We start from the raw sequence: 26,644 nt of genomic DNA on the forward strand, positions 1-26,644 counted from the left end.
CATTTTCACCTTTCTTGTGACTTCCCCTCCCTGGCTCAGCAGCAGTCTTGAAATCAGCTTAGCCTGTATTCCCAGTACAGGGCCCTGGACCCTGGTTCTGGAGGGAGCAGAGCAGTCCGTACGCACAAATTATTGTGTCTGTTTGTCCTAACCTGTCTGGGGGCTCACTGAAGGACTGGTGCAAAGTGCTTTCTCTGTTTTGACTAACTTGGACTCCACACAGGGAAGAGGGTGCCTGTGACAAGCACTGCTCAAGAACCTAGTAAGGCAAACAAAAAAATCTGCAGCTTCCTGGGGGCAAAAGATTAAGGCTGAGACATACAATAGACTGCCTAAGGCCTAGGAGGAAAGGCCAGGGAGAGTGTCTTTGGGAAACTAGGAAAATTCAAAAGTGTCTGTGCATACTGGGAAACTGAGAAAGCAACAGGCATGCCTGGGACAGAACAAGGTGCAGAAAAGACGGTAGAAGACCCTCAGCTTCCACCGCTGGTGGCTCTCCAGGCTCAGTGCAAGCAGGAAGTGAGGGCTGAGAGTGTTTTAAATGGCTCCGTGTTAAAGGGAGTGCCCTCGGACAGAGCCAACCCTCAGAGATAGGAGAGGTGGTGGCTTTGTTTAGTTTTGTTTAGCCCCTGGAATTCAAGGAAATCTCTGTCAAACACTAGCTGAACACAAGCTAAGCCTTCAACGATTAAGAAAAGCAAACCCTGGAGGGGGGAAGAATCTGGCTCCCAGAGTTAACGTATTATAATATTTAAATGTCCAATTTTCAACAACAACAACAAAATCACAAAACATACAAAGAAGCAGGAAAGTATGATCCATTCAAAGGAGAAAATCATAAATTGACAAAACTGTCCATGAGGAAGCTCAGATATTGAACTTACTAGACAAGAACTTTTTTAAAAACTGTTTTAAATATACTCAAAGAATAAAAGAAAACCAAGGACAAGAACTAACAGAAACAAGCTACAGCTGTTAAGAGAAAGTCAGTGTTACTAATATTGCTAGAAAGAGGTACTGTTGTGTTATTAGATTCCAGATTTCCACCTTCTTTTCTCAATTCCTTTCTCTCTCATACATTATAGTGATTTATTTAAAAATAAATATGAAAGCCCAAATCACATCTTAGTTTTTAGGTAATTCCATATATATTACATACCTAATTTTTTTTTTTACTGTCAAAATATAATTTATCTCTATCATGACATTTGCCATCATTGTGTATTTAAGTTTTAAAGATGAAAATTTAAGAGGTTTTATTCATTTGAGTGTTAATTCATTTAATAATAAAATAATAGTAAGCATGAGTTTCATTTAATGGTATCGTAAGCGGCAAGGAACATTCTCTCAAAGTAGTTATGAGCTGATTTTTTTTCTCCTTTTCAATCAAAGCAGAACTCTATTAAAGCAGTGTTAGGAAAGACCATCTTTAAAAGAATTATTGAGCTGACCTGAGCCCCCACCAAATGAAGGTGGTACAGGTGCTGCCCTCAGGGAGATTATAACCACCTAGCAGGGAACTCACACATAGGCATCACGTTCTGCGGTATAATTCATAAATGAGGGGGAAACAAAGTGTTCCAAGATTCTGGGAAGAGAGATACTGGGCCCACAACCACAAGTATGACTGTCGTGGGTAAGGGGTCAATGACCCACGGTCCTTGGTGAAAGAATTCACAGCATGTGACAACTTTTTATTAGTTAAAGAAACAGTACAGAGGGACAGGACCTCTGTGGTCAGCGAAGGAACCGCCTCTGCAGGTGGCTGTCAGGGCTTTTTAATGCGCACCCCACCCCATGGAATTTTTCCAGTTCGCCAGCGCACATGCTCACTCCTATCTAGAAATCCTGTTTGTACATGGGAAGGAAAAGAGAAGGGGAGGTGTAAACCAGAGCCCCAGCACATCTGGTTTATCGGTCTTCCTCAAGGTCTTTTCGTGTTCTTTGTTTTGAATTCCTCACTCCTCTGCTTGCCTTGCTCTGACTGTCGGGTCCCCATCATGACTGGTGGCACTTCAGAGCAATTATAGGGTCTGGAAGAGCAGAAGCTCAGTTTTAGTGCCCCCCACCCCCTGCCGGTTGCTGGAACCTGCCATTTCTAGGAAGGGAAACCTCTTGTCACTGCTTCCATTTACGAAAAAATAGGACCACTTTCAAAGAAAAGGTTCCTATTCCTCATCTTCTTGGGTACCTTTCTACTATCTCCACCCAAGGACAAAAAGGGAGGGGGTTCCTTCAAGACTGCCTCATGGGAGCAGAGCTGCACCTCCACATCTCACCCTGCTGCCCCCTTATCAAGGGGCCGACCTGAGCACACCCCACTGGAATCCTGAGAGATTTTGAGAGGAACACCTGACTGGTTGAGAAACACCTATTTTCCTTAAGCTCGACCTGAGTTTATACCATTGGTGAAAAAAAGCTTTATTTGGTGATCTTACTGAGGACTATAGCCCAGAAACAGCCTCTCAGATAGCTCTGAGGAACTACTCTGAAGCAGTAAGGGAGGAGCCAGGATATAGAGGAGTTTTCTGCTCGGGGGGGGGGATCAATATGTGGTCAAACATCAAAAGATTACTGCCAATCACAAAGAACAGACATCTTAAGTTAATGAATTTAGTGCTTTTCTCTGTCTGAGAAGATGCAAGAGTCTGGACTCATTAAAATTACTCCTTAGATTTGCATCTTAACTGTGGAGGGCTCTATGGAAAGTATGGGAAGCACAGACGTTTCCTGTTTTTCTCCATCCTGAATTCCCCTCAGGGCGCACTGCTACAGCGGCCAATGACCTGATCCTTGTGGAAGTGGAATGGCAGGCAAGATTCCCTGCCCACTCATCACTCCTTTTGTACTGTTTGCTTGTTTTTTTAATATAAATATTCCTCAGAGGGAGGTATAACATTAAGTGAATTCACACTAAGGAGACTCGGTGGGCTTATCGGATCTGCTTGTCGAGTGGCTTAAGAGCTCCACGTTTCTGGCTGCGAAAGAGTAGAATGGAGGTCAGGGACTCAAATCTCTCCTCCTTCCCAGCTGTGCCTGAGGCTGACTCAGACCCTCATCTGGGGGCATCAGTGTTGCTGTCCTTAATAACCAGAGTGTACTTTCTGGGTGTTTCTTAGCTTAGAGCTGTGCCTTAAGTTAAAACTGCACTTACAGCCGTGGGAGGCCCGGCAGCCCACAGCCTTTCCCCCTGTCTTCTGGTTTGGGACCACACGAGACCAAGAGAAAAAGGGATCCAGAAGGTCCCTGAAGAAACCTGGGAACAGTTTCTTTGCCTCAGTGGTTTTTATACCGTGTTCTTAGTTTCCTGTTCCTGCTGTAAATAATTCACCATTTTTATAAGAGCAATAAGGCCAGGCCCTTATGAGCCAGGAGGGATTGAGAAATGAAAGCTATGTATTTTGCCCGTGACCCAAGGCCTTCTGGCAAGTTGCCCTACCTGAGCTGGGATCTGCCTTTTTTTCCTGGACCCAGAAATGCCTATCCTTACAAAAAGGGCTCCTTTAAAAAAAAAAAAAAGACTACAACAATTTTTTTAGAGGAGTTTTAGGCTCACACCAGAATTGAGAGGAAGGTACAGAGATTCCCCATCTACTCTCTGCCCCTAACATGCACAGCCTCCCCCATAATCAATATCCCCACCAAAACGGTCCATTTGTCACAATCAAGGAACCGCCAGTGACACATCATAATCACCAAAAGTCCACAGTTTACATTACTCTTGGTGTTGTACCTTCTATGGGTTTGGGTAAATGTATAATGACATATAATCTACCTTATAGTTCCATGTAAGAGTATTAACCCTCTGTGCTCCCAGAAAAACCTACTTCTAATCTTGGAAATAACATTTCCTGGGATGACATTCTAATCTTGGACATAACATTTCCTAACCATTTTCAGCCTTCCAACCCTCTGTGGCTGTAGTCATGACTTTCTGGTCATACCTTCTCAGGGTGTCAGAGGTGCTACCTGGCCCAGCATACAGCCCCCAGGACAGACTAGGGCAGCTGCTTCAACTGGGACCTGAATCCAGCATTTCACATATTCTAGGTCCTTCCTGCCCAAGGCCCTAGTCAACTTCCCAATCGATGGGATATATAATCCAGTGCTTCCCAGTTCCAGCAGAATCCCCTTTGGATGGTCAGAAGCTTGGCTGAAAGACGGGCCCCGGTCCCCAGTGCTGGTGGCAGGTCTCTCACAGTGAGTGTGTGAGCTGCCTTATTCTCTGTGTTTAGCTGGGAAGAGCAAGGCAAGCAACCACTTGAGAAATGCTGACCCCTAGGAAATCCCAGACCCAAATCCTCCTTAACCTCTGGGGGGTGGGGGGTGGGTTGCAAAAAACAAGTAAAAACAAACCCCATAGTTAGTTATCCTTGCTTTTCTCATCAGGAGGGCTGGATTAAGACATGTGTTCAAGATAAAAACAATTTAAATCAGGAAGTAAGTGTAAGGAAACCCAAAATATCACATGAAGATCACCATAATAATCTGGGGGCAACCTCTAGTTCTCTCTCCCACCTGTCTACTCAAAAGTTCCTCTCTCCCCCTCCTCCCCTTCTCTCTCTCTCTCCTTGTGACCAGGACCCTGCTTACTATTATCTGAAGCATGTACCTAGTCCACTCCCCACACCTGCCATAAAGCATCTTAAAAACAAAGCAGGTGAAGCAATAAGGTCCTACTGTTGAGCACAGAGAACTATATGCAATACCTTATAATAGCCTATAACGAAAAGGACTCTCTCCCTCTGTATATGCATAGATATATGTGTCTGTGTATATATATGTATATGAATCACTATGCTGTACACCAGAAATTAACACAACATTGTAAATTGACTATACTTCAATTTAAAAAAAATCAAAAAACAAAACAAAGCAAGTGGAAGAAACACATCCTATGAAACCCACCGCTTTGGGCTTTTGTCTACTCTTTTCCCTCGAGAGCTAGAACAGCCATCAGCAGCTGTTGCTGGGAGCACAAAGGACTAGATTGAGAGTGAGGGGCTGCTGGCTCCTGGCAGGGCCTGATGGGGGAAAGAATCCTTATAACCTTTCCCCATGGTCCATTCTCCCTGCTCCCAGTCAGCCAGCCGTCCTGAGGCCGGGTCATACTCTCATGAGCTGTGCTTAGCCCCCTCATCTCCCCCTCTCCCTCTCTCCCTGTGTGCCTGTCTCTCTCTTACACAAACATGCAGGTTTCAAGTCAAATAACACTATCCAGGAAGGTGGCTTAGACAAAGGAAGAAGTGTTCGGAGATCTAAGTTCAAATTAACTTCGCCCCAGGAGCTAAAGTGCAGAGACCCTCGGATGCATGACATTTGCTCAGAATTAGACAAAGCAGATACTACCAGCAACCTTTGTCCCTTTCTCCAGTGTTCTACAAGGAAGTCATCTGAGGGAAAAAAAGAGGGGGCACATAGTGAGAGTAAATATGGTAATCTGGTCGTTTGCTAGTTCAAGCGCTGGACTTGGGACTTAGGAGTGCCAGATGGGGGCCACTTACAGCCTACATCTGACCTGGACTGAGATGGTGAGAAACAAGGTCGGCACAGACCCTGGGAAATAATAACCTATGACTAAGACAGGGAAAAGGAAGCACTGCCCTGACTTCAGCGGGAACCGCAGTCTCTCCCTGCAGTGAAGCGTTCACTCCTGCGAAAAACAAAAGATTAAGCCAACGCTCCAGTCTTTTACAAGGCAGCTACTTCAGGGATTCTGATGTTTTGATTGATTCTTTGTTCCTGATTGTTCAAAGTGGACTCCAAAGGAGAAGTCAGAGCAAAGTTACCACCAAGCAGGTATGGTTTTTCTTTCTTTCTCTTTTGCTGGGGGCAGACTGCCTCCAGCTCCATGTGAAAAAGGTGTCGGAACCCAAATGTGCCTTTCATTTGAGGTCAAGCATCCCACTGGGGTGTCTATCATGTTGGCCTTGCTGCTCTCCACATTTCCAGGACTGGAAAAAATCATGAAGGCAATCACTTAATATTGTCTCATTAATGATGCTTCCTACACCTGCACTTGCCTCCTGGAGAAATAATCAAAGTCCTACATGAATTGCCATGGGCCGTACGTACAATCAGCCCCCTCCTAGTTGCAGAGTTGGAGTCTCCTGATCCAAGAAATATCATGGTCTGGGACTGTGGGAGCTGGGAACACCCTAGCCTTGGTCCCTCTCAGCCCACTGAGTTAGTGTTGGCAGACCCTGGGGACCGAGGCAGAGACAAAGCAGTGTGGCAGTCACAGGGCCTCACACCCTCAGTGAGGGGTCCCTCCTAGACCACCCACACCTTGCATAGCCCTGGGACTGAGCTGGCTTTGGAGCAGTGAATTTTGCCAGGAGAGGCATTGTCCCATAGAACTGAGCCTCTCCTACATGTGCTCAGCGCTACCAAGCCCTCCTCCCCACCTCACAGCCCAGCCTGGCTGAGGCTATAGCCAGAGACTTTGCCATAAGGCAATTCCACATCTGGGGATGGTCAGGAGTCACCTCTGAGGCCACCAGACCTTGACTCAGTGAGTCAGCTGTGGCAGGCACTACCCCCCATCCCAGGAATGGTTGTGTGACTCTGCTGCTGGGAAAGTCAATGGTCACCACCGAGATGGCCAAGGTAACTAGATTATCTCCACTGGGTTTGGTCTCTAATGATATGGCCAGAGTCTAAATTATTCTAATCAAGTTCCCGGAGACTACTGCTTATTTAATTAGTTGGTTAATAGGAAAGATTATTTTTCCATATGCCAAAAATAACTGATTTAAAATATATTTTAGCTATATAATAAACTTAGTCTAAACCAAGGGTTGGCAAACTATGGCTCACAGGCCAAATGTGAGCTATTTGTTTTCTATAAATAAAGTTTTATTGGAACACAGCCATGCTCATTCATTATACAGTATTAGCTGTAGCTGCTTTTGCCTCAGAACTGAGTAGCTGCAAAAGAGACAGTGTAGCTCCCAAAGCTAAAATGCTAACTATCTGATCTTTTACAGGAAAAATTTGCCAACTCTTAGTCTCAACCTATCAACTTGTCCCTCAATTATCATGGGATAAACATAATAGAAAACCACAAAACTATTGTTAGTAAGTAATAGCTTTTTAAAATTATAAATGTAATGCATGATTACACGCTCCTTGTAAAATGAAACAGCAATACAGATGAAGCTAAACTCTCCTTTAGCCACCCTGCCAGCGCCGATCCCCTGTTCCCCCAAAAGTAACTGCTCTCACCAGTTTGGTGTGTGTATTGCCAGAGGGTCTCCTTTGCAGTCACACATTCATATATGTCCTAATAAACTACACATTCTTATTATTCCTTTTTTCCACTCCAATGTTCCATATCCATACTCCATATGGAGACTTTCTGTATCACTATCCAGCTTTAACCCATTAATTTTAACCACAGCACAGTATTCCACAGAGTACAATATTTTCATTTAGCCATTTCCTTTTTGATAAATATTTAATCTGCTTCCAATTTTTCACTCTTACCAGCAATGCTACAGTGACTCTCCCTGTCTACACCTTAATTTTTGATACTGTCAGATCTCCCTCCACAGTGCCTGCACCAATTTTATACTCCTCCCCAGCAGAGAATAGTTACTGTTCGTCCACACTCTACTACTTACTATTTATTAAACATCTGATTACTTTTCCAGTTGGATGAGTGAAAATAGTAACCCATTTAAAAAATCTTTAAATTTCCCTGATTACTAATATATTAGTTTGCCACAAAGTACCACAGACTGGATGGCTTAAACAACAGAAATTTCTTTTCTCACAAGAAAGGCAAAAAGTCCAAGATCAAGGGGTCCACACGCTTGGTCTCTCCTGAGGCTTCTCTCCTTGGCTAGCAGGTGGCTTCCTTCTCTGTGTCCTCTCATGGCCTTTCCTCTGGGAGGGCATCCTTAGTGTCTCTGTGTGCAAATTTCCTCTTCTTACAAGGAACCCATCATACTGGGTCAGGACCCACTCTAACGACCCTGTGTGAACTTAATTACCTGTTTAAAGGCCCTATCTCCAAATACAATCACATTCTGAGGTACTGGGGGACACAAGTCAACCCATCACAACTACTGAGGTTGGGCATTTCTTTATATAATTCTCGTCCATTGTATTTCCTCTTAATGGCCCATTCATATCCTTAGCTCATTTTGTATTGGTTATGTTTTTCTGCTCATTTGTAGGAGTCTAATATTCTCGATGCTAACCGTTTGATAGACATATAATATTCTAAGTCTGTCACACTGTTTTTAACTTGGTTTACATCATGTTTTTAGTCAATAGAAGTATTTACTAATATTGTTTTCACTATTATTATTTTGATGTAGTTGGATTGATTAATTTTCTCCTTTATGGATTCTGCTCTTTGGTTCTTATTTAAGAAAGTCTTCTCAGCAGCCAAGATTATGATAATATTTTAGCACACTTTCTTTTAATACTTTTATCTTTTAAAAAGTAAGTCTTTAATCCACCTGGAACATATTTTTATTAATTACTCCAATAACATTGAAAAGTCTGTCCTTTTCCTATTCATTTCAAATGTCACCTCTATCATGTGTAAATTCTCTCTTTTCCATGTCTATTCCTGTATACTCTGTTATTTTGTATTTATTTCCTATTCCTGAGCCAATTTCCACTATAGCTTTACTGCGTCTAATTGATTTTTTACTGATATATAGAAAATCTGTTTTTGTTTTATGTTTTGTTATTTTGTCTGGTCACCTCACTCGAATCTCTTGATTCCTTTGGGATTTGTTGGCAGACACCATATTGTATATGTATAACAAGGGCTTTGCTCCTTCCTTTCAATTTCACACTGCCTTTTTTTTGGTCTTATTGCCCTTTCTTGGCCTTCCAGCACAACGCTAAATTATAGCAAAGACAGAGGATAGTCTCAGGGCTGATGTATACAATTGTGTATGTATAATTCACAATTCTGCACAATTCTAGGGGAACCATTCACATTTAGATGTCTTAGGTATTCTTGTCATGTTCGTGATTTTAAACCATTGTTATTTCATACTATGAACACATATTTCTTGGAGACACCTCCACAGGATTCTTTGGGGCTGGGGTTGTACACTGGTCACAACCTGGGAATGACAAAGGAGTTTGTGGGGGACTCTTCTTGCACACAGGGGCCTTCTAAGAGGTGTGATTTGAAGGGGATTGGGAAGAATTTTCTACCATCCGATACCTGCTCTTCCACCTGCCATACCTCCTCAACATCTGTGAAACATTGAGATAACCAGCTAAATACCCAACTGAAAATTAAGATAAAGAGACATAGCCAACTCCCTCAAATAGTATGAAACAATTCTCCTGGGTCTCCATAAATTCCAAAGACGCAAACTATAAAACTATAGGCAACATTATAGAACCAACTTCACATGTGTATAAGAGACAGGTAATTAAATCAGAGGTCATTGCACCTTGTTAAATATTGGAAGAGCAGACAAGGTGTACTTTTGACTTGGGCTGACCCATGTCTAGGAATGAACCCTCTGACCTCTTTGATGACTGCATCTCGAAAGCACAAAGGTCAAATTTCATTTATTGCCCCCCCCCCGAAGATAGCAACTGACCTCTTATATTTAAATTAACACAACGTGACTCTTGCTGAGTTTTCTCTGGGTGTTAGTCCCATGCCAGGGTCAAGGAAGGGGAGACTTTTGTTCAGAATATTTGATTCATTTAAAAAAAAATTTTATCCTCATAAGTTTTGTGACAAAAATTTAACTTAGATAGTATATCTATTTGCACTATAGAAAGAATCAGAACAAAGGGGAAAGAAAAAAAGTTCTATCCCTTACTTCCTGTGTGGCCTTGGACACACCTGGAAGCCCCAGTTTCCTCAGTTGTTAAAGGAACAGTATGTCCTGCCCGCCCGGCTCAACTGGGGACAAGCCCTGCTCCGCCCACCTCACAGCACCTCCACATGCGAAGATGATTTTGAAATCATTTTGTAAACAACAAAACCTCTGTGATGTGAGTTAATATGTTTACCAGACTGCTCCCTTCATTGAACAAAGCAGTCCAACAGTTTTATAAGCTTCACCATTAACGTCTTAGAAATTCGATTCTTATATAATTTCCTTTTACCTGCTTTTTTTCCCTCTTTACTCTCTGGCCACACACACACGTGTGTGTGTGGATATATACATATTGTAAGATATACATATTAAATATACACAGATAAGACACATCATAAAATATATAAAATAATCCCACTGTTTCCAATAGTTTCCATTCCTAAGACGATGATTTTTCTACCATTTTCCCCTTTCACTTAGACTTACTGTTGCTTCAACTCCAAGTTGCCCACTCTTTCCTCCCTGTAATCTCAGCAGCCTGGTTCAAAAGCCTTTTGATTTGACTCATTTGAAGATTAAATGTATCTGCATCTCTTCCCCACACCTTTTTTCTGGGAAGGCGCTGTCTCACCCCCAAATGTATACTGACTTTAAAACAACTTTGATGCCAGCCATTTCCCGTGTGTTTGATCACTGCCTCTATTTTCTAGAACGCTAAAGATGTTTTTTCTTACCGTAACCTCTGCCTGCCGCTCGGTCATTTCTCCATCGCATCCTTTTGGTGTCCTGCTGGTTTTCTGTCTGGGTGGTTGGTGATTTCGTAGGTCCTTGCTGCTCTGAAGCCGACCAGCACCGCCGGGAGCTGGTGGGAAATGCAGGAAGCACTCAGGCCCATCCCAGACCCAGGGCTTGGAATCTGCATGTTAACAGGCTCCGCAGGTGATCTGTATGCACATTAAATCTCCATTCTAGATCACAAACACGTGCTCAGGGTTAACTGAAGCCGTGGGGTTTCTGAAGCAGGTGTGGAGAGTTGGAGGCAGACCCAGGCCTCACAGAGACTCAAATGTGGTTCAAAAACTAAGGTCATTTAGGATCAAATGCAGCTCAATTGCCCTGGTTATCTTTTTACTCCTCATTGTAGTGCTTTCAACCACTGTTGCCACTTTGCTTTCTACTTCTTTGCCTGGTAGCTTCTGCCTCCTCACAGCTCCTCTCGGCTTCCGGACCAGCCTCCTCTCTGTGTCAGCACCTCCCGGACCAGGCAGGGCTGAGATGTGTGGGCACTCATGTCGGTCTAATATTTTGGCTTCTCCTTTAATGTTCTAAATATTTGATCAACATCTGTTTAAGGACACGTGATTTTTGTGTGTATACAATACACGTAACATAACATGTACCATCTTAACCACTTAAGTATACAGTTCAGTAATGTTAAGTATGTTTATATTGTTGTGAAATTGCTCTCCAGACCTTTTTCATCTTGTAAAACTGAAACTCTGTACTCATCAAATGACTCATTCTTCCCCTCTACCCCCAGCCCCTGGCCACCACCATTCTACTTATTTTTAACTTTATTGAAAAAAAACAGTTGCAAATATAATTGTACATATTTAAAGTGTACAATGTGATGATTTGACATACATATACATTGTAAAATGATTACCAAGATCAAGATAACACATCCATTACTTCACAAAGTGAACATGGTTAACTCTGTGTGTGATAAGAATGCTTCAGAGCTGCTCTCAGTAACTTTCAAATAAATAATACTGTATTATTAACTACAGTCACCATGCTGTACATGGCCACCATTCTATTTTCTGTGTCTCTGACTACTTGTTAGTGAAATCAGATAGTATTTATCCTTTTGTGGCTGGCTTATTTCACTTAGCATAATGTCCTCAAGTTTCATCCATGTTGTAGCCTGTGTTAAAATTACCTTCCTTTTCAAGGCTGAAAATATTTCATTGTATGTATATGCTGCATTTTGTTTATCCATTTATCTGTTGATGGACAGTTTGGTTGCTTCCAACTTTTGACTGTTGTGAATAACACTGGTGTGAACATGGGTGTGCACATATCTCTTTGAGACCCTGCTTTCAATCCAGAATTGGAATTGCTGGACCATATAGCAATTCCATTTTAAATTTTTTGAGGAACCTCCATCCTGTTTTCCATAGTGGCTGCATCATTGTATTTTCCCCCCGGCAATACACAAAGGGTCTAATTTCTCCACATCCTTGCCATCACTTGTTGTTTTCTGTTTTTGTGACAGCAGCCATCGTAATGGGTGTGAAGCACAGTCTCCTTGTGTTTGATTTGCATGTCCCTAGTGCTTAGTGATGCTGAACATCTTCACGTGACTGTTGGCAAGTGATGTTCTTTTCATACAAAATGTGTATCGTGTATTTTGTAGTCAAATAAGTCATTTATTCTGTGCAATTTTCCAAACAGACAACTTGGAAAGCAAAAGTGTTTAGATAATTAGAATCCACTCATTCCCTGCAGACAGCCCTACACCGCACATTATGTTTCTGGTTCTGCCTGCCAATTTCAGTACGTTGTTCAGGGTTGTCCTCAGGTGGTTGGCTGGAACGGCCCTGTGTACAGGCATATGGGGGCCCCGATCACTCCACAGGGGCTGGTCTGCGTCGTTAAGGAGTGTTGTAAATCTCCTCCTCAGGGTGATGACTACTTTGGTAGGAAAGGAAAGAATTTCTGGTTTACCTCAGTACTGATTTATTCCAATAATGTTTTAGTGCCCTTTGGATATATTGGCTCCCTAGGCAGCAGCCCAGCCAGCGGGCCCTTTAATTTGGCCCTGTCTGTATACCTGACATTTGGATTCACTAGGAGAGGATCTGAATGGGTCAGCGGACCCCTAGTCCCTGGGAGAGAGCAATTACACCATCCCTCCCAAGCCCCGGGAAGCCCATGGACCCTTTGTTCTGGTGCCTGGACCTGGTCCAACCAGGACCCCCTCTGAGGGCAGCTGTGGGAGACAGGCCTACCGAGCGTCCTCCTCCAGCAAGGTCGGGCAGGGCGAGTGTATGAGTCTCCTTCACAAGGACAGAGCTGGGAGGCTGCGAACACGCACACACACGCGCTCATGTGACACCGTTTGTGTAATTGCCTCACAAATGTTGGCATTTTATCTGACACATCCTGTCTTCTTTTGACGGGAGGGGAGGGGAGAGGCATCCCTTTTTCTATCAAAAGCTTTCCTCAGTCTCTGTGCTTTTCAAAATCCCACCTCTCACCTTACCTCCCACCTTGCTGCCAACACATTCTCTTCCAGCCAAAGCCCACTCCCTCCCCATTCCCAGCTTCACAGCTGCCAAAGGAAGAGTGAGCCTCCGTCTTTGCCACTCAAGCAAGATGGAGGGTTAACAGTGCGGCAGGGAGGCAGGCGGGGTGGACCACAAGCAGTCCCACCCAACCCAATCTACAAAATGAGCCACCCCGAGGACTTCTTGTTTAGCCTCTTTGATCCGGGAGTTTGGGCCAGACATCAGCATCGACACGTGACACAGAGGAGACAGGGCAGTAAAGGCTCTGTCCACTGGTCTGAGATGTAAGGTCCCCTGGAGGCTGCAGTGGGCTCTGTGGCTTGGCTTTTCGGTTGTGTGTGTGTGTGTGTGTGTGTGTGTGTGTGTTTTATACATATATGTGTGTAGTTTTACAAGTTATATATATGTATGGCTCATGCATACATCAGTGTAGTTTTATAGGCAAAACAGGAGCAGTGCAGAAGGAACTCAGGTGTCTGGGCCTCACTCACACGTGCTCCTCCCCACGTCATTTGCTTTTGTAATATTTCCAAGACATTTAACCACAATTGTTTTAGACGGTTTCTACTCACTGATCATATTTTCCCTCCTGAAGCCATCGGTGGTGGAACAGCCGTGTGCACAGTCAGGGTCGGGCTGGGTGCCGTGCAGCGGGGGCACATTCGGTCTGGGCGCTGGGCTGCAGTCACGGGCAGAGCTGAGTCACTGCTGGCCTCCCAGCGTGGACACGCTTCCGGGGTCACCCCAGTCTGCCTGCTCGCCCACCGTCCGCCAGGAATGCGCGGGGCCCGTGTTACCACACCTGTGGTGTCCAGCCCAGGCTAAAGGAGGCAGCCGAGGTTTGAAATGTGTGCAGCCAGAACTTAATCTGTGGAAAATCCTTCCAAATAAGAAGGCTTAAACAAAAAATAAAAATCTTGATAGAGGTTTTCTTAAGTTGACAACAATGTTCAACATACTTGTGAAGATGAAACTTTTCTCCATGATCATAATCAAAAGCAAATTTTGATCAGCAATTCTAGGGGAAAGACTTCATTATCTTTCTGTTGTTTATATTAAAAAATGACGCTATGAAATCATTATTTTATGAGGAGTATAAGTCACTTTCTATTGCTGCTGTAATAATACCAAAAACTTGGTGGCTTAAACAAAACATAATGTATTACTCACAGTTCTGGATGTCCGAAGTCCAAAATCAGTACCACTGGACTAAAATCAAGGTGTCCGCCAGGCTGGTTCCTTCAGGCAGGCTCTGGGGAGAATCTTTGCCTTTTCCAGCTTCTAGATGCCGCCCAGGTTCTTTGGCTCCTGGGCTCTTCCTCCCTCTTCAAAGCCAGCAACACAGCATCTGACCCCTTTTCCATCATTGTATCTCTTTCTTGGAACAAACCAGGAACATTTTTTTAAGAACTCACATTACCTAGATTGAGTCCACTTGGGTAACTCTGGCTCATTTCCGCAGCTCATGGTCTGTAGCCTTAACCACAGCTGCAAGGACCCTTTTGCCATGTAAGGAAACAGTCACGTGTTCTGGAGATTAGGATTGGGATGTTTTGGGGGTGCTGTTATTCTGTCTTCCACAAAGAGACAATCAAGGATATTCCAGAGGTGTGTCAGGCAATTAATTTACTGAAATGCTACCTTATTTTTCGGGAGTTTGTGATGTGTGCTACTTGTCCTTTTTAATAGTTGTAATTTATTGTGATTTCTCTCCTCAGTCTTTCTCACAAATACATATTTTCTTTGGTACCTAATTATATGTTTGCTACTTTGAATTCTTTGCCACAGAAACGACTCCCCTAATTGTATAAGCCCCAGACCCCACATAAGCTGACAAAGGGCACTTCTGCTTGCCCATTGATTCAACTGAGAACTTGAACTCTCTCCCGCGGCCAGCAGGGGAGTCTGCTGCTGGCCGAGGTGGGTGACCCACGGGCTCCCGGGCCAGCAGGGGAGCCAGGGAGTGGGAAGTGGAGCCGACCTGTGTCTCACAGTGACCCTCCTCCTGTCTGTGCCCCTGGAGGGTCACTTTCCCGAGCAAATGCAGAACCTAGACCTGCCCTAAGGGATGCGCAGAACGACAGACAAGGGCAGGGGTGAGGCTGGGGTCCCTTGCTGAGGCATGAGCCCTGAACCGTTTCACTGGGAACGTCATAAATCTGCTTTGGCAAGTGCCATGATTCTCCTGGGTTCACGCAGGCAGCTCTTGCTCCCTGATTAATGGCCAAGACACTGCAGCGTGTCTGCTTTCCCCTCTGGGATTCTTTTCAGGCCTCAGCAGTCACTGGCGGCCTCTCTGCTGTTCTCGCGCTACCTTATGAAAAACACCCATCCCCAGCGGTTTCTCTCTGGCCGCAGTTAATATGCCCTCTTCACCTCCCAGCGCTGCCTGCCCTCTGCCGCCGTGTCCCTCCCTTTGTCTTGAACGTCTTTCACTCTGCTCTGGACTGTTTCTGAACAACAGGCCCCCATCCTCACTTCCTTAGCACTCGCTCTCTGTATCTCTCAGCTACATCCCATCACCCTGACCAGGGCTTCGCTCTTGCCTCCCTTCCAGCATTAGCGTTTCCTGCGCTAGTGAGAATTTTCTCCCCTGCTCCACATCTCTGCTAAACTTGCACAACCTAAGAGGCAGCACCTGGGGGGGGGGGGGCCCTCCTGACTGGCGTTTTCTTCTTTCTCGCACATAAAGACAACCACTTCCCACATCAATACCTGACTCCTGGCCTGTTGGCCCTGATGCTGCCAAAGCACTGCCCACACTATCTCTAAATATTTGACTCCAAAGGTTACTAGTTGATCACCATCCACCCTCCTACTTTCCCCTAAGGCAGAGTCTTCCCAGCACCTTCCTTCCAGTCCTTGCCTTTCCCACGTTCCTTCTGCAGCAGAGGAGCGAGCATCATCACACATCTTTCTGGTGTTTCTCTAGTTTGGAGACAAGATCAGCCATCCATCCTGTATCACTGTGCCATCTCAGGTCGTTTATCCATTCACATTGAGTGTGCTGCCTCTCGCAGCCTAGTCCCCTGACAATCAGGGAATCCCAGGTCCTGAAGCAGGGTCTCATTCAGCGTAATTTCAGAACCTGAAATTGCTGTGAGTCCTCATGCAGCACCTCTTAACAGCTCTGCCCTTGTGTGAGCCTCCTGGAACCCAGCCTCCTCCTCCTGGTCCCAGCTCACCCTTGGGCTCCGTCTAGTTCCCGTCCTCCAGGCTGCCCGGCAGCCCTCTCCTTGCTCTCCTTTTCACCCATGAGTCCTGTGCTAGTCTCCTCTCTCCCCTGCCTCCCAGCCCCGTTCCTCTCCTCTTCCTCCTGAAGATGCTTGCTCTTTCTCCAGCAGAAACAATCCATGTTTTCTTTAGAATGTCCCCCCTCACTGTTTCGTCTCAGGATGCACCACTCTCCTTCCTTTCTTTCTCCCCAGAGTCAAACGTGTCTCCCTGAGCTGCATGCTCTCCCCGCTCCAGGGGTTCCCTCTGGGCTGGCTTCTGAGTGGCACATGTCTCTCCAGTTCCTCCTTCACTCCTCTCCCCACCAGAGCAGCCTGTGGCAACACCCCCGCATAGCTCACTCTCCTCTTCCTTTTCATGCCAAAGGCCATGCTGACTTCTTCCAGCACATTCCATTTTATTCATAAGAATCCGGAGCGCCAAGGAGTTAGTGAGGAGAGAGAATGAGTCAAAGGTCACCAGGACCAGGCCCTCGGGATGACGAGAGCAGGACAATACCTGCCCCATCTCCAGCCCCAGGGAACATCCAAAGTCCTCTGACCTCCAGGTGACTGTGGGACAGCTGGGCTCTGGTCACAATGAATCATTCCCATATGCAGACCCATGTATGTAGTCATTCATGGAAGACCTCCTTCTCCCTCATTTAATAGGGTATTCGGGGCCCTTAGCAAATGAAGTAACTGCACACCTTAACATCTGCCTGGTCAGGCCACTGCTGCACGTACCCAGGACTGAGCCTTCAGCAACGTCCACGATTTCTCAGGTAGCACGCTGGGGAACCATCCAGAATGTGCAGCCCATCCCCAAAGCTCTCCAAAGGTCCCTCGCCTATGCTGGTATTTGAAGGGCTTAGTAAAAGGCCCTGGCTGGTGAGATACACAAGAAAAAGGCCCTAACACGAACAGTGACCTAAATACAAAGGCTTCTTGAGAACCACTGAATCTGCAGAAAACAGGCAGCGTCAGCCCCCAAAGCTGCAGGTCCTTTCAGCCATTCAGCCGTCTGTTCACACGAGCCTCCGCTTAGAAAGTGAAGGATGTGGAACACAGACGGAGCCTCCCCGGAGCTGGTCAAGAGCCAGTGGACGGACACGTGCTCCTCTGGCCATGAGAAGTCCAAGGGTGTGGGACAGAATGCCTCTGAACGGGGCCGGAGTCATGGCAAAGTGCCTTGGTCCCCTGTGCTAGAACCAGAACTGGGGACCGTGGGGAGTCAATTTCTGCCCAAGAATAGAGAGCCCCCTCAGAGGAACCCCACGGCATGGAGGGCTCTGTCTGATGCGAACTGCCTAGGAGCACGTCTGCGCAGAAACGAAGGAGGTTTAGTAAATGGTTCGCCCACTCAGAGGCAAGTTTCGTGAGGGATGCACCTGCAATGTTGAGTTAAGAACACATGTTTTGGGGTTAGACTGACCTGGGTTCAAACTCTGGCTTCACCTTCTACTAGCTAATCTCCTAATTAATCCCCCGGCCCAGAGAGGGGCTGAGGACATGTGTGCTCAGGGCAGCAAGCCCCAGTCACAGATGAACACCAAATTCATTAATTTATTCATTCATCGATTGATGGCTCTTCCTTGCTGAGAATTTACCCCATCTTTGGTATACAGCTAGATACTGGATTTTACAATTAATTATTTTCACAACGGCCTTGCTGCAGAAGTATTTCACTTTCATGGAATACAAGAGGTGGTCCTGTCAACCCTCTGCTGGCTGGATCTTACAGACGCCCAAGTAGTGAGGAGCAGGCGCAAACCTCAGAGCAAACACAGCTGGATGGTGCAGTTGAAACTACACCTCTAACTGGTCTTATTAAATTCACACGAGAGAGATGTGGCTGGCACGTGCCGTGCTAGTTGCTGTCATTTCCTGCCCACGGGCATCATTCTGTAAGGGAAACTAACAGAAGAGTGGAAGAGGATGGAGCCTATGGGTGTCCACTGGCACCCACCCACCCCAGTTCACGTCTCTATCTGACACAACTCCAGGCCTTCTGTTTCCATGATCTCTTGCCATGTAACATACCTCCCCCAAACTTACTAATTAAACCAACCACCACTTGATCTTCTGTCCTGATCCTGTGGGTTGACAGTGCTCAGCTGGGAGTCCTTCTGCTCCACAGGGCATGGGCTGGACACTCAACTGGGCTGGGAGGTCCAAGAGCGCTAGCTCACTCATCTGGAGCCTGGCAGGGACAGCTGGAAGGCTGGGGCAGCTGGGCGCATCCCAGGGCTCTCCCTCTCCCCAGGGCCTCACTGCATGGCAGCAGGGTAGCCAAACTTTCTCACATAGTGATCTAGGCTCCCCAAACAGCAAAAGCAGAAGCAACCAGGCCTCCTTACGGCTTAGGGGCCAGAACCTGCACAGTGTTGTTTCCCCACGTTTGACTGGGTAAAGCAAGTCACAGACCATCTGTGATTCATCCTGGGAGGGGATGCAATAGGGTGAGAACCTGGGAGAATGAGCTGCGGAATGAACCAGAGTCTGCTTATTTAACTTGGGCCAAAGCCAAAGTTATACAGATGCTCCAGAGTGAGGTCCTGGCATTCATTCTAACACCTCCTCATTACGGAACTGGGGATTGTATCAGTATTAATCAGACATAGTTTAAGTAAATGTCTCTCCTCTGTGCCCTCGGAGACATTCATCCTCCTGGTGTGTGGCATTTACTGAGCTCCTAGTGAGTTATGCATCATATTGTAATTGTCACTTTCCAGCTGGGGAATGGCATTGATGCCAATCACTGAGGGAGCAGCCACCTTACTATCCTCAATTGTCCAAAGTTGATCATTTATGTATGGAATCCCGGCTACTGTCCCCACAGCCCTGGAGTCTACTATTCCTAATGGCTCCTGAATGAAGCTGAAAATTAAGGAAGGTTGGTCTCCTCCAGTGTCTCACATGTAAAATTTTCCCTTCCTGCAAGGCTCTTTGATTTGGGCACACTTTTTGTGTCTGTGAGCAGTGAGGGTTTCATAGCACATCCTGGATTTCTGCCAAAAGAGTGACCTTCAGCTTTTGTAGAACCTGGAAAAGGACCAACATAACAGAGCATCTGGTGTGCGGTAGATGCTCAACACAGGCTTGTTAAGTGAAGTGACAAACACTGTGATCATCATCATCATGAGTAAGTGAGCTTTCTTTTGCAGAGGACCTAACACACTGAATTTCAATAGTTGTTAGTTACCATTTTAGTATCTTTCTGCCCCATCCCTTTAAAAGTATTTATTTATGTTTATCAAGGTATAATTGACATATAATGTTAGTTTCAGATGTACAATGTAATATTCGATATTGTACATGTTGTGAAACGATCATCACTGTGAGTCTAGTTAACATCCATGACCATCCCTTATTTGCTAACACTCGTCCTGAAACACAGATTGCCCCAGCTAGCAGCTGAATGCATCTGTCTCTGTCTTTTAACAAGAACATTTACTATACAGTTGACTCTTGAACAACACAGTGTTAGTGGCACCCACCCGCGCAGTGGGAAATTCATGTATAACTTTTGACGCCCTCCCCACAAAGTTAACTACTAAGAGCCCACTGTTGACCAGATGCCTTACTGGTAACAGTTGATTAACATATATGTTGTATATTACATGTATTATTCTTACAATAAAGTAAGCTAGAGAAAAGAAAATGTTATTAAGAAAATCATAAGGAGGAGAAAATATGTTTTCAGTACTGTGCTGTGTTTACTGATACCAGAGGTTGACATTACCTGTTTGCAAGATGAATCGTCTGTCAGTACCTACATCAGAATTGTCTCATATGATACAAAAGACTGCAGACGCTATACGTGTTACTAACGCTAGACATCAAAAATGAAAAGATAATGTGCAAAAGAAGTTCCTATTTATTTACAGGTATAATGATTCATGGATTGATAACAAAGCAGCAGCAATACGATTGCTTTATGGTAGTCTAGTGTGAGGGCTTCACATGGTCTAGCCTATATACTAATGAATGGTCATAAAATTTTTATGGCATATATATTACAATCATATTCATAATACAGTACTGGAAACATTGTTACATTTTAAAAAAACACTTACCTGTGATAGGTTGATACCCAGTTTTCCAATTACGGGACAGGCCTATTGTACAGTAACATAAGTAATGTTATAAAACAGTAAGAAAACTACACATTATTTATATGACACATCACTTACATTATGCCTATGTAAGGATAGGCTAGTATCTACATATATTTTATGGGCTCATGACATAACTAATTTTTTTCTTAATTTTTAAAATATTTCTAGGCTATGCAGTTCATCTGAGAGTTTTTTCAAATTGCCCAAATATCCAAAAATTTTTCCAATATTTTTATTGAAAAAAAAATCTGTGTATAAGTGAATGTGCTCAGTTCAAACCTGTTTTGTTCAAGGGTCAACTGTATTTACCCTTAATTACCAATATTTCTGCTCTTTCCCACCATCTCAACTTACACTTTCTATTTGTCTCATCTTTTCAATCTCTTTTTATCTCCCTAGTTGGATTTTTTCCTTCTTCTTCAACTTTTTTTCTTTCCTATTTGCTTCTAAGTCATGCATCCTTTTTTTTGGAATTTTAGGGTTACCTAGAAATCTTAACAAGCATATTTTATTAATTATAATCTTTCCTCCCTCAGTACAGAACCTTAGAAATTTTTTACCATGATCATCCATCTTCTAACTTATGTTTTTGCATATTTTAGTTATGTTTTGCTGTAACGCCCGAGACACTGTTATTATTGGCTTATATAGTTATTGTTTGTTAGGATTTTATGGTCAATTTTATTCAGTTTGCAAATCTGCTTGGGCAATTTTATAGTATTTTGCTCTTTCCTTATATGTTCAACCTCTTCTACTATTTATTTAAATACATTCTGTGTTTGATAATTCAGGGGTCTTTGCATGTCTCATTCTGCTGTAAGTTGTTTTGCTGGCTTTTGCTCATGGTGCCATGTTCATCTTTGATTCATGATTTGTGGGGGTTTTCTCATATTTCTTGAAAATTACTTGTGTGATTCTTTGTGTCTAGGTGGAAAGTGAGGAGAGGAGGACTAACCTCTGCTTCTGTGAGTGTCTGAGAGCACTATCAACCCAAGATCACTTTAAATCAAATTCTTTGTGGCTTTTGTCAACACTCAAAGTATGCATTCTTTCTGCAATCCTGTGTGAGGTCAGGATTATAATGTGAAAAATCGAGGGAGATTCCCACACAGTCAGTCCTAGTTTCCAGTCAGCCTATTTTATTTGTAGTTTTCTGGCGCTCCTGGGTCAAGGGACAGGTTAATTTTAATTCATCCTTAAAGGTGACTGTCAGTTCTCATCTGTCATGATGTTGGAAACAGTAATTCAAGTGTTAACATTTTACTGAAAAAAATTTTTTTGACTTAGACAAAAACAACATTATCTGTGGTGGGGTGACCTAGAGAGACTTCTGTGAAGAGTAGTAAATAGGATAGCTTCCAATTTCTACTCACCGTCCTCAGTGCCCATTCGAAACAGAATTCAAGATGAAAGTTGCAATAAAAACCCAATTACCTCCCCCACCAAAAGAAAAAAAACTAAAAAAAAAAAAAAAGAAAGAAAAGAAAGATGAAAGCTGCCTGGGGAGGACACCTTGAGCACAGCTCTATTAATGGGTACCAGCCCTCTGATTACTCACTTACACTCCAGCTCGACTGGGACCTGCCTGGCTATTTTCTCCCTGCAACGTAAGCCTGACTCCTCTCCTTCTCATCTGCTTAGTTACTCAGTTGAAAACCCTCTTTCTGCCCAGCCTTTCCAGCTCTCTCTGGGAACCTGCACCACAACACACCTGAGGGGCCATCCCCTGGGGTCTTTCCAATTCCAGAAGCCATCTTGAACAAGTGTCCTGTCCCATGAGCGGCTCCCTGTTCAGGTCTTTGATCAGCTCATGGCCTTCTAATCTCAGTCCATGTAAGTATGACGTCTGTGGTCCAATCCAGATGGTTTTTTCTTTCTCCTTCTCATTTCTTCCTCTCACCTTTCTCCCCCATCCCCACCATGTTCTTATTCACGTGTTTTATTCCAGGGCCCTACTACTGTGTATAAAAATGTCACGGTTACGTCTCTTTTTATAGCAACTCTCGTCTTCTACCTCCGTTTCTTTCATAAGAAGTCAGCTCTTGAGCCACAGAACTGCATGCGAGTGACACACGGGGTGACGGCCTCAGCACATCCCTGCCCAGCCCTCTCACTCCCTGTGGTGTTTTCACTTCCAGTCCAAGAGGCTCAGAAGCAAAGCTGGAGGTGAGAGCTGGAGAAAGCTGGCACCATGCTGACCTTGTGCACCGTGAAGAAGCAGACTCCGCTTCTGGAAATTCCACCGTCAATACAGATGGGGGAGAGGAGGGTCCCCAGAGCTGCCGTGTATGTGGGGACAAGGCCACTGGATATCACTTCAATGTCATGACATGTGAAGGATGCAAGGGCTTTTTCAGGTAGAGTTACCAGTCAACTTTCACCCATCTGACACCCTGGGTCACATCTAACTGGGGTTCTGCCAGTAGCCCACTGGGCACCATCTCAGGGCCTCTGTTTAACCTGACTTCCCAGGTTCAGAGTGTGGGCTGGTGACCTGTCCAAAGGCCTCCTAATTAGTCTCAGGAGAACCATTTATATCTGAGAGGAAACCTTCATCTTTTGTCTTCTCATTCTGTTGGGAAAGGTCCCTTCCCATTAAGATATTTCTTTGTTTCTCCTTGTGTTTTGAATAAAATAGCAAATGAGTCAGTAAAAGAGGAAAGAATTTGAAAATCCAAAATGCAAATGTTCAAATCACTCTTACGGACTGGTGTTAAGTAAAGAAAGGCATAAAATAAGTGAAGAATATGACAAACCAGCTCACCTAGGAACAGAGAGATCCAAAAAATTAAGGACTAAAAAGTCCCATCCCACAGCAAGGCAGGCACACACAGAAGGCTCACACTGTCCAGCTGAAGAAAGAGAAAAAACAAAGCTCAACAGGCTCAAACAGGCTTAGACCAAGCAGGAAAGAAGCCAGCCAGGGAGGGCGGGGGCTCTCGGTCTGCCCTCCAGGAGGGCTAGGTGTGCAGAGGCCAGCTCCCACTGCAGGGCACACTTGGGACCCCGGGACTGCCAGCCTAACTTGGCCTCTGCAGAGTTCTTCCTGCTGGTTAGATATTTAAATAGAAACGGACCCTGGTGCCAAGGCCCACTCTGCAGTTCCACCAAAGCCAGGCTGCCAATCAGCTGGGTGGGGGGCAGAACCCATGGGTGGGGGGCCGTCCAGGCCTGGACCAGCCCAGGGAGGCCCTGCAGCAGGCCAGCGTCCCCCAGAGTGAAGAAGTCCTGGCTTCAGGGCTGACATGGTCAAGTTTCAGGCATTCTCAGGTCCCAGGGGCTAGGTGAGCCCAGGCAGGTCCAAAGGCTCCCATGTTCCAGGGGGAAGTGAATGTCCTTGTCTGTGGGTCTTGACAGAGGCCAGACACAGCAGCGGTGCCGGCCTGCACTCAGCTCCAAGCAACAACCCTCCACTCAAAGTGTTTCACCGTTAGGAAAACACGTCACCATGCATATCTAGACGTCTGAGTGCTTCGAGGGGTTGGTGAGCTCAGCTGTTAGTACTTTCTTCTCTTCTGTCATCAGAGGGTGTTGACCTGGACTGCTCCCTTGGGGGCAGCAAAGTGCCAGGGGCTCAGGCAGGACCCTCATGGTTCACTGAGGAACAGAGAGGCCCCTCTCCTCCTCTCTCTCAGAACAAGGGAACCTTTCTCAGAAGACCCCCTTACTTCACATGGGCTGGAACTGGGCCCCAGCCTACTCCCGAACTGGCCACTAGCAAAGAGCTCAGATGGAGCCCCAAGCGGGCTTAGGCCAACACGGCCGCATGGAGGAGGATGTACATCTGAGCCAGCCCTGGATTCTGCCGGCAGCCTCCATGTCGACTGCCCTAGGGTGTGGGGCCATTCAGGTGCTGCCCTGGGATGCCCCAAGGGAGGTAGCATACACTGTAGTGGTCAGAGCTTGGATGCTGGTATCAGGTGGACCTGGACTCAGATTTCTGCTTGACATCTACTTAGAGGACAGGGAGCGATCTGGCTTCTCAAAAACTCAGTTTCCTCATCTGTGCCAGGCAGATGACATGATGAATTTTGTAGGCTTCAAGAACTAAATTTGCAAAGCTCAGCACAGTCTGCAGCCCACATCTGATCCACAGCCTGTGCTTATGAACATGGGTCCCTTCCCTCCTACCCATTCTGGGTGGGCTCTCGGGTAAGGTCAGGGGTCTCTTACCCAAGCCAGCAGGTGGTAGGGGTGGCATCTGTGAAACATGCCCCTGGGCGGGTTGCTGGCCCAAGATCTCAGGCCTCCCGGTTCAGCCCTCAGGGCCCACTCTGCAGCCACGCCTGTCCGTTCTTCATTTTCCACACTGCTGGACCAGAACCAGAGGCCAGAGCCGAGGAAGAATTTGTTCCTTTCTTCTTAGCTGTGAAAGGAGGGGATAAAGTTAGGGCCACACTGACCGGGCAGAAGTTCAAGATGCTTGGGCTGCCGGAGAGGGTGGGTGTGCTGGGGTCTCTAAAAGGCTCCCACTCCATTGTCTCCCTCCTGGCGCAGCTATGCAGGGACGCGTGGGTGCACTGCCTGCTGCTCACTCCACTATTACACTGCTCTGAACCTCTCTGTTCCCCTCCGTCAATCAGGAGAATCCACTTTTCCAACGGGAAAACCTCTGTCCAATGAGGTAGAGAGTTTCCCATGGTCTACCCATTCCTCTCGCTGCCCCTGGTCCCCCAGTCTAGAATGGGGACTGGGGAAGGCAAGGGGCTTCTTATGGCCGCATTGATGGGCCCTGGTTTCCTCCAGCTATCTCTTCCAGGAAGGAGAAATCCAGGAAGAGGCCACCCTCAGGAAACATGGCCCGGTCCTCCTGGGGTGCCTGGGGACGAGGAGGGAGGGGACAGGGCACAGGAGCTGGGCCGGGCCTGGAGCTGAAGCAGCCCAGAGAGGGCTCTGGCGCAGGCGCTGTGGACAGCTCTTGAGTGAAAGTTGCAGGCGAGGTTTCCGCCCCTAGCGACTCCCGGGCCTCTGGGGAAGCCCAGCACGGACAGAAGGAAGCTTTATGAGCCCCTACTGGTACTTTTCCTGTGAACCCAACCGAGGTCAGAGGCAAAGGCAGGGCCCACAGAGGCTGTGACTGGTGTCCGTGTCGGGAAGGGACAGGGAGACAGACGCGTGGCCTGGGGAGCCAGGTGCCCCACGTCGCCTACCTTTTGCTCTCTGTCCTCTCACAGGAGGGCCATGAAACGCAACGCTCGGCCCCGGTGCCTCTTCCGGAAGGGCACCTGCGAGATCACGCGGAAGACCCGGAGGCAGTGCCAGGCCTGTCGCCTGCGCAAGTGCCTGGAGAGCGGCATGAGGAAGGAGAGTGAGCAGCGGATGCGTGCCCGGGTGGGCGGTGTGCAGGGGGCCAAGGAGGGAACCCCGCCGGCTGTGTACGAGCGCGCGTGCAGGCCTGCAGCAGCAGCAGCGCGCATGTGCACACGGCAGGGCTCAGCTCGTGGCCTGCCGGCAGCTGCCACGTGCCCCTCTCTCCCCTCACTTGCCCTTGCTTGATTCGTTTGGTTCCCTTCTTGGTTGTTTTAGCCAAATTGGGAGAGTGAATTGGGGGCGGGAAGCTGGAGACACGTAGTATACTATGACGCCCACCTTCCAGAGCAGCGCATGCCCACTTGCCACCCAGACCTGGTGTCTTCCAGAGGAACTGTGTGACAGTGACAGAGGGGTTCTCATTCCACCTGTCCAGCTTTGTATAATAGTGTTCCCTGAGCACTCTGAGATAAAGAGCCTGGGAAAAGGCTGGGAGCTTCCAGTGCATATTTCTCTTCACCAGTCACAGAGGGACCCTAGACCTTGGGCAGCTTTTCAGGGGCCAAGTTCCCTGGGCATGCTGATAGAGCCTTTCCCACAGACCAGCTGTCCCTGCTGTCCCCTCCCCGCCGACCCCTACAGCTTCACTCTGCACACAGAAGTGGGCTCCAGAAATCCATGGACGACCCTAAGGCTCCAGGCTACTTAAGAAGTGGTCAAGTTTGATATTTCTTGCTAAGTAGAAGCCCCAACTCTCCTGGGTCTTGGAGACCCAGAGATCTTGGAGGACTCTGAGGAGTCTTGTTGATATCTGATTCACCAGAAAAGAGTAATCAGCTGTATTTATCGAACAACTGTTATGTACTGAGAGCTGTATTAGGTACTTTCCATGCAAGTGTCTCATTGCAACAGCAGTGTGAGGTGAGCACAGTCACACCAGATTACCAAGAAGGAAA

General features: G+C 46.2%; 1 protein-coding gene across 1 annotated transcript in view; it reads left to right on the forward strand.

Annotated features, from left to right (window-relative positions):
- The first annotated feature begins 5,164 nt into the window (after positions 1 to 5,164).
- The window catches only part of NR1I2 (nuclear receptor subfamily 1 group I member 2), a 29,657-nt gene continuing 8,177 nt past the window's right edge, over positions 5,165 to 26,644 (forward strand). The window contains 3 exon segments of the mRNA XM_006190480.3: positions 5,165 to 5,799; positions 22,577 to 22,795; positions 25,613 to 25,746. Of these exon segments, the coding sequence (XP_006190542.2) occupies positions 22,764 to 22,795; positions 25,613 to 25,746 (166 nt within the window). The 5' untranslated portion in view covers positions 5,165 to 5,799; positions 22,577 to 22,763.

Source organism: Camelus ferus, chromosome 1 (assembly GCF_009834535.1).
Source record: "Camelus ferus isolate YT-003-E chromosome 1, BCGSAC_Cfer_1.0, whole genome shotgun sequence".
NCBI classification, from domain to species: Eukaryota; Metazoa; Chordata; class Mammalia; order Artiodactyla; family Camelidae; genus Camelus; species Camelus ferus.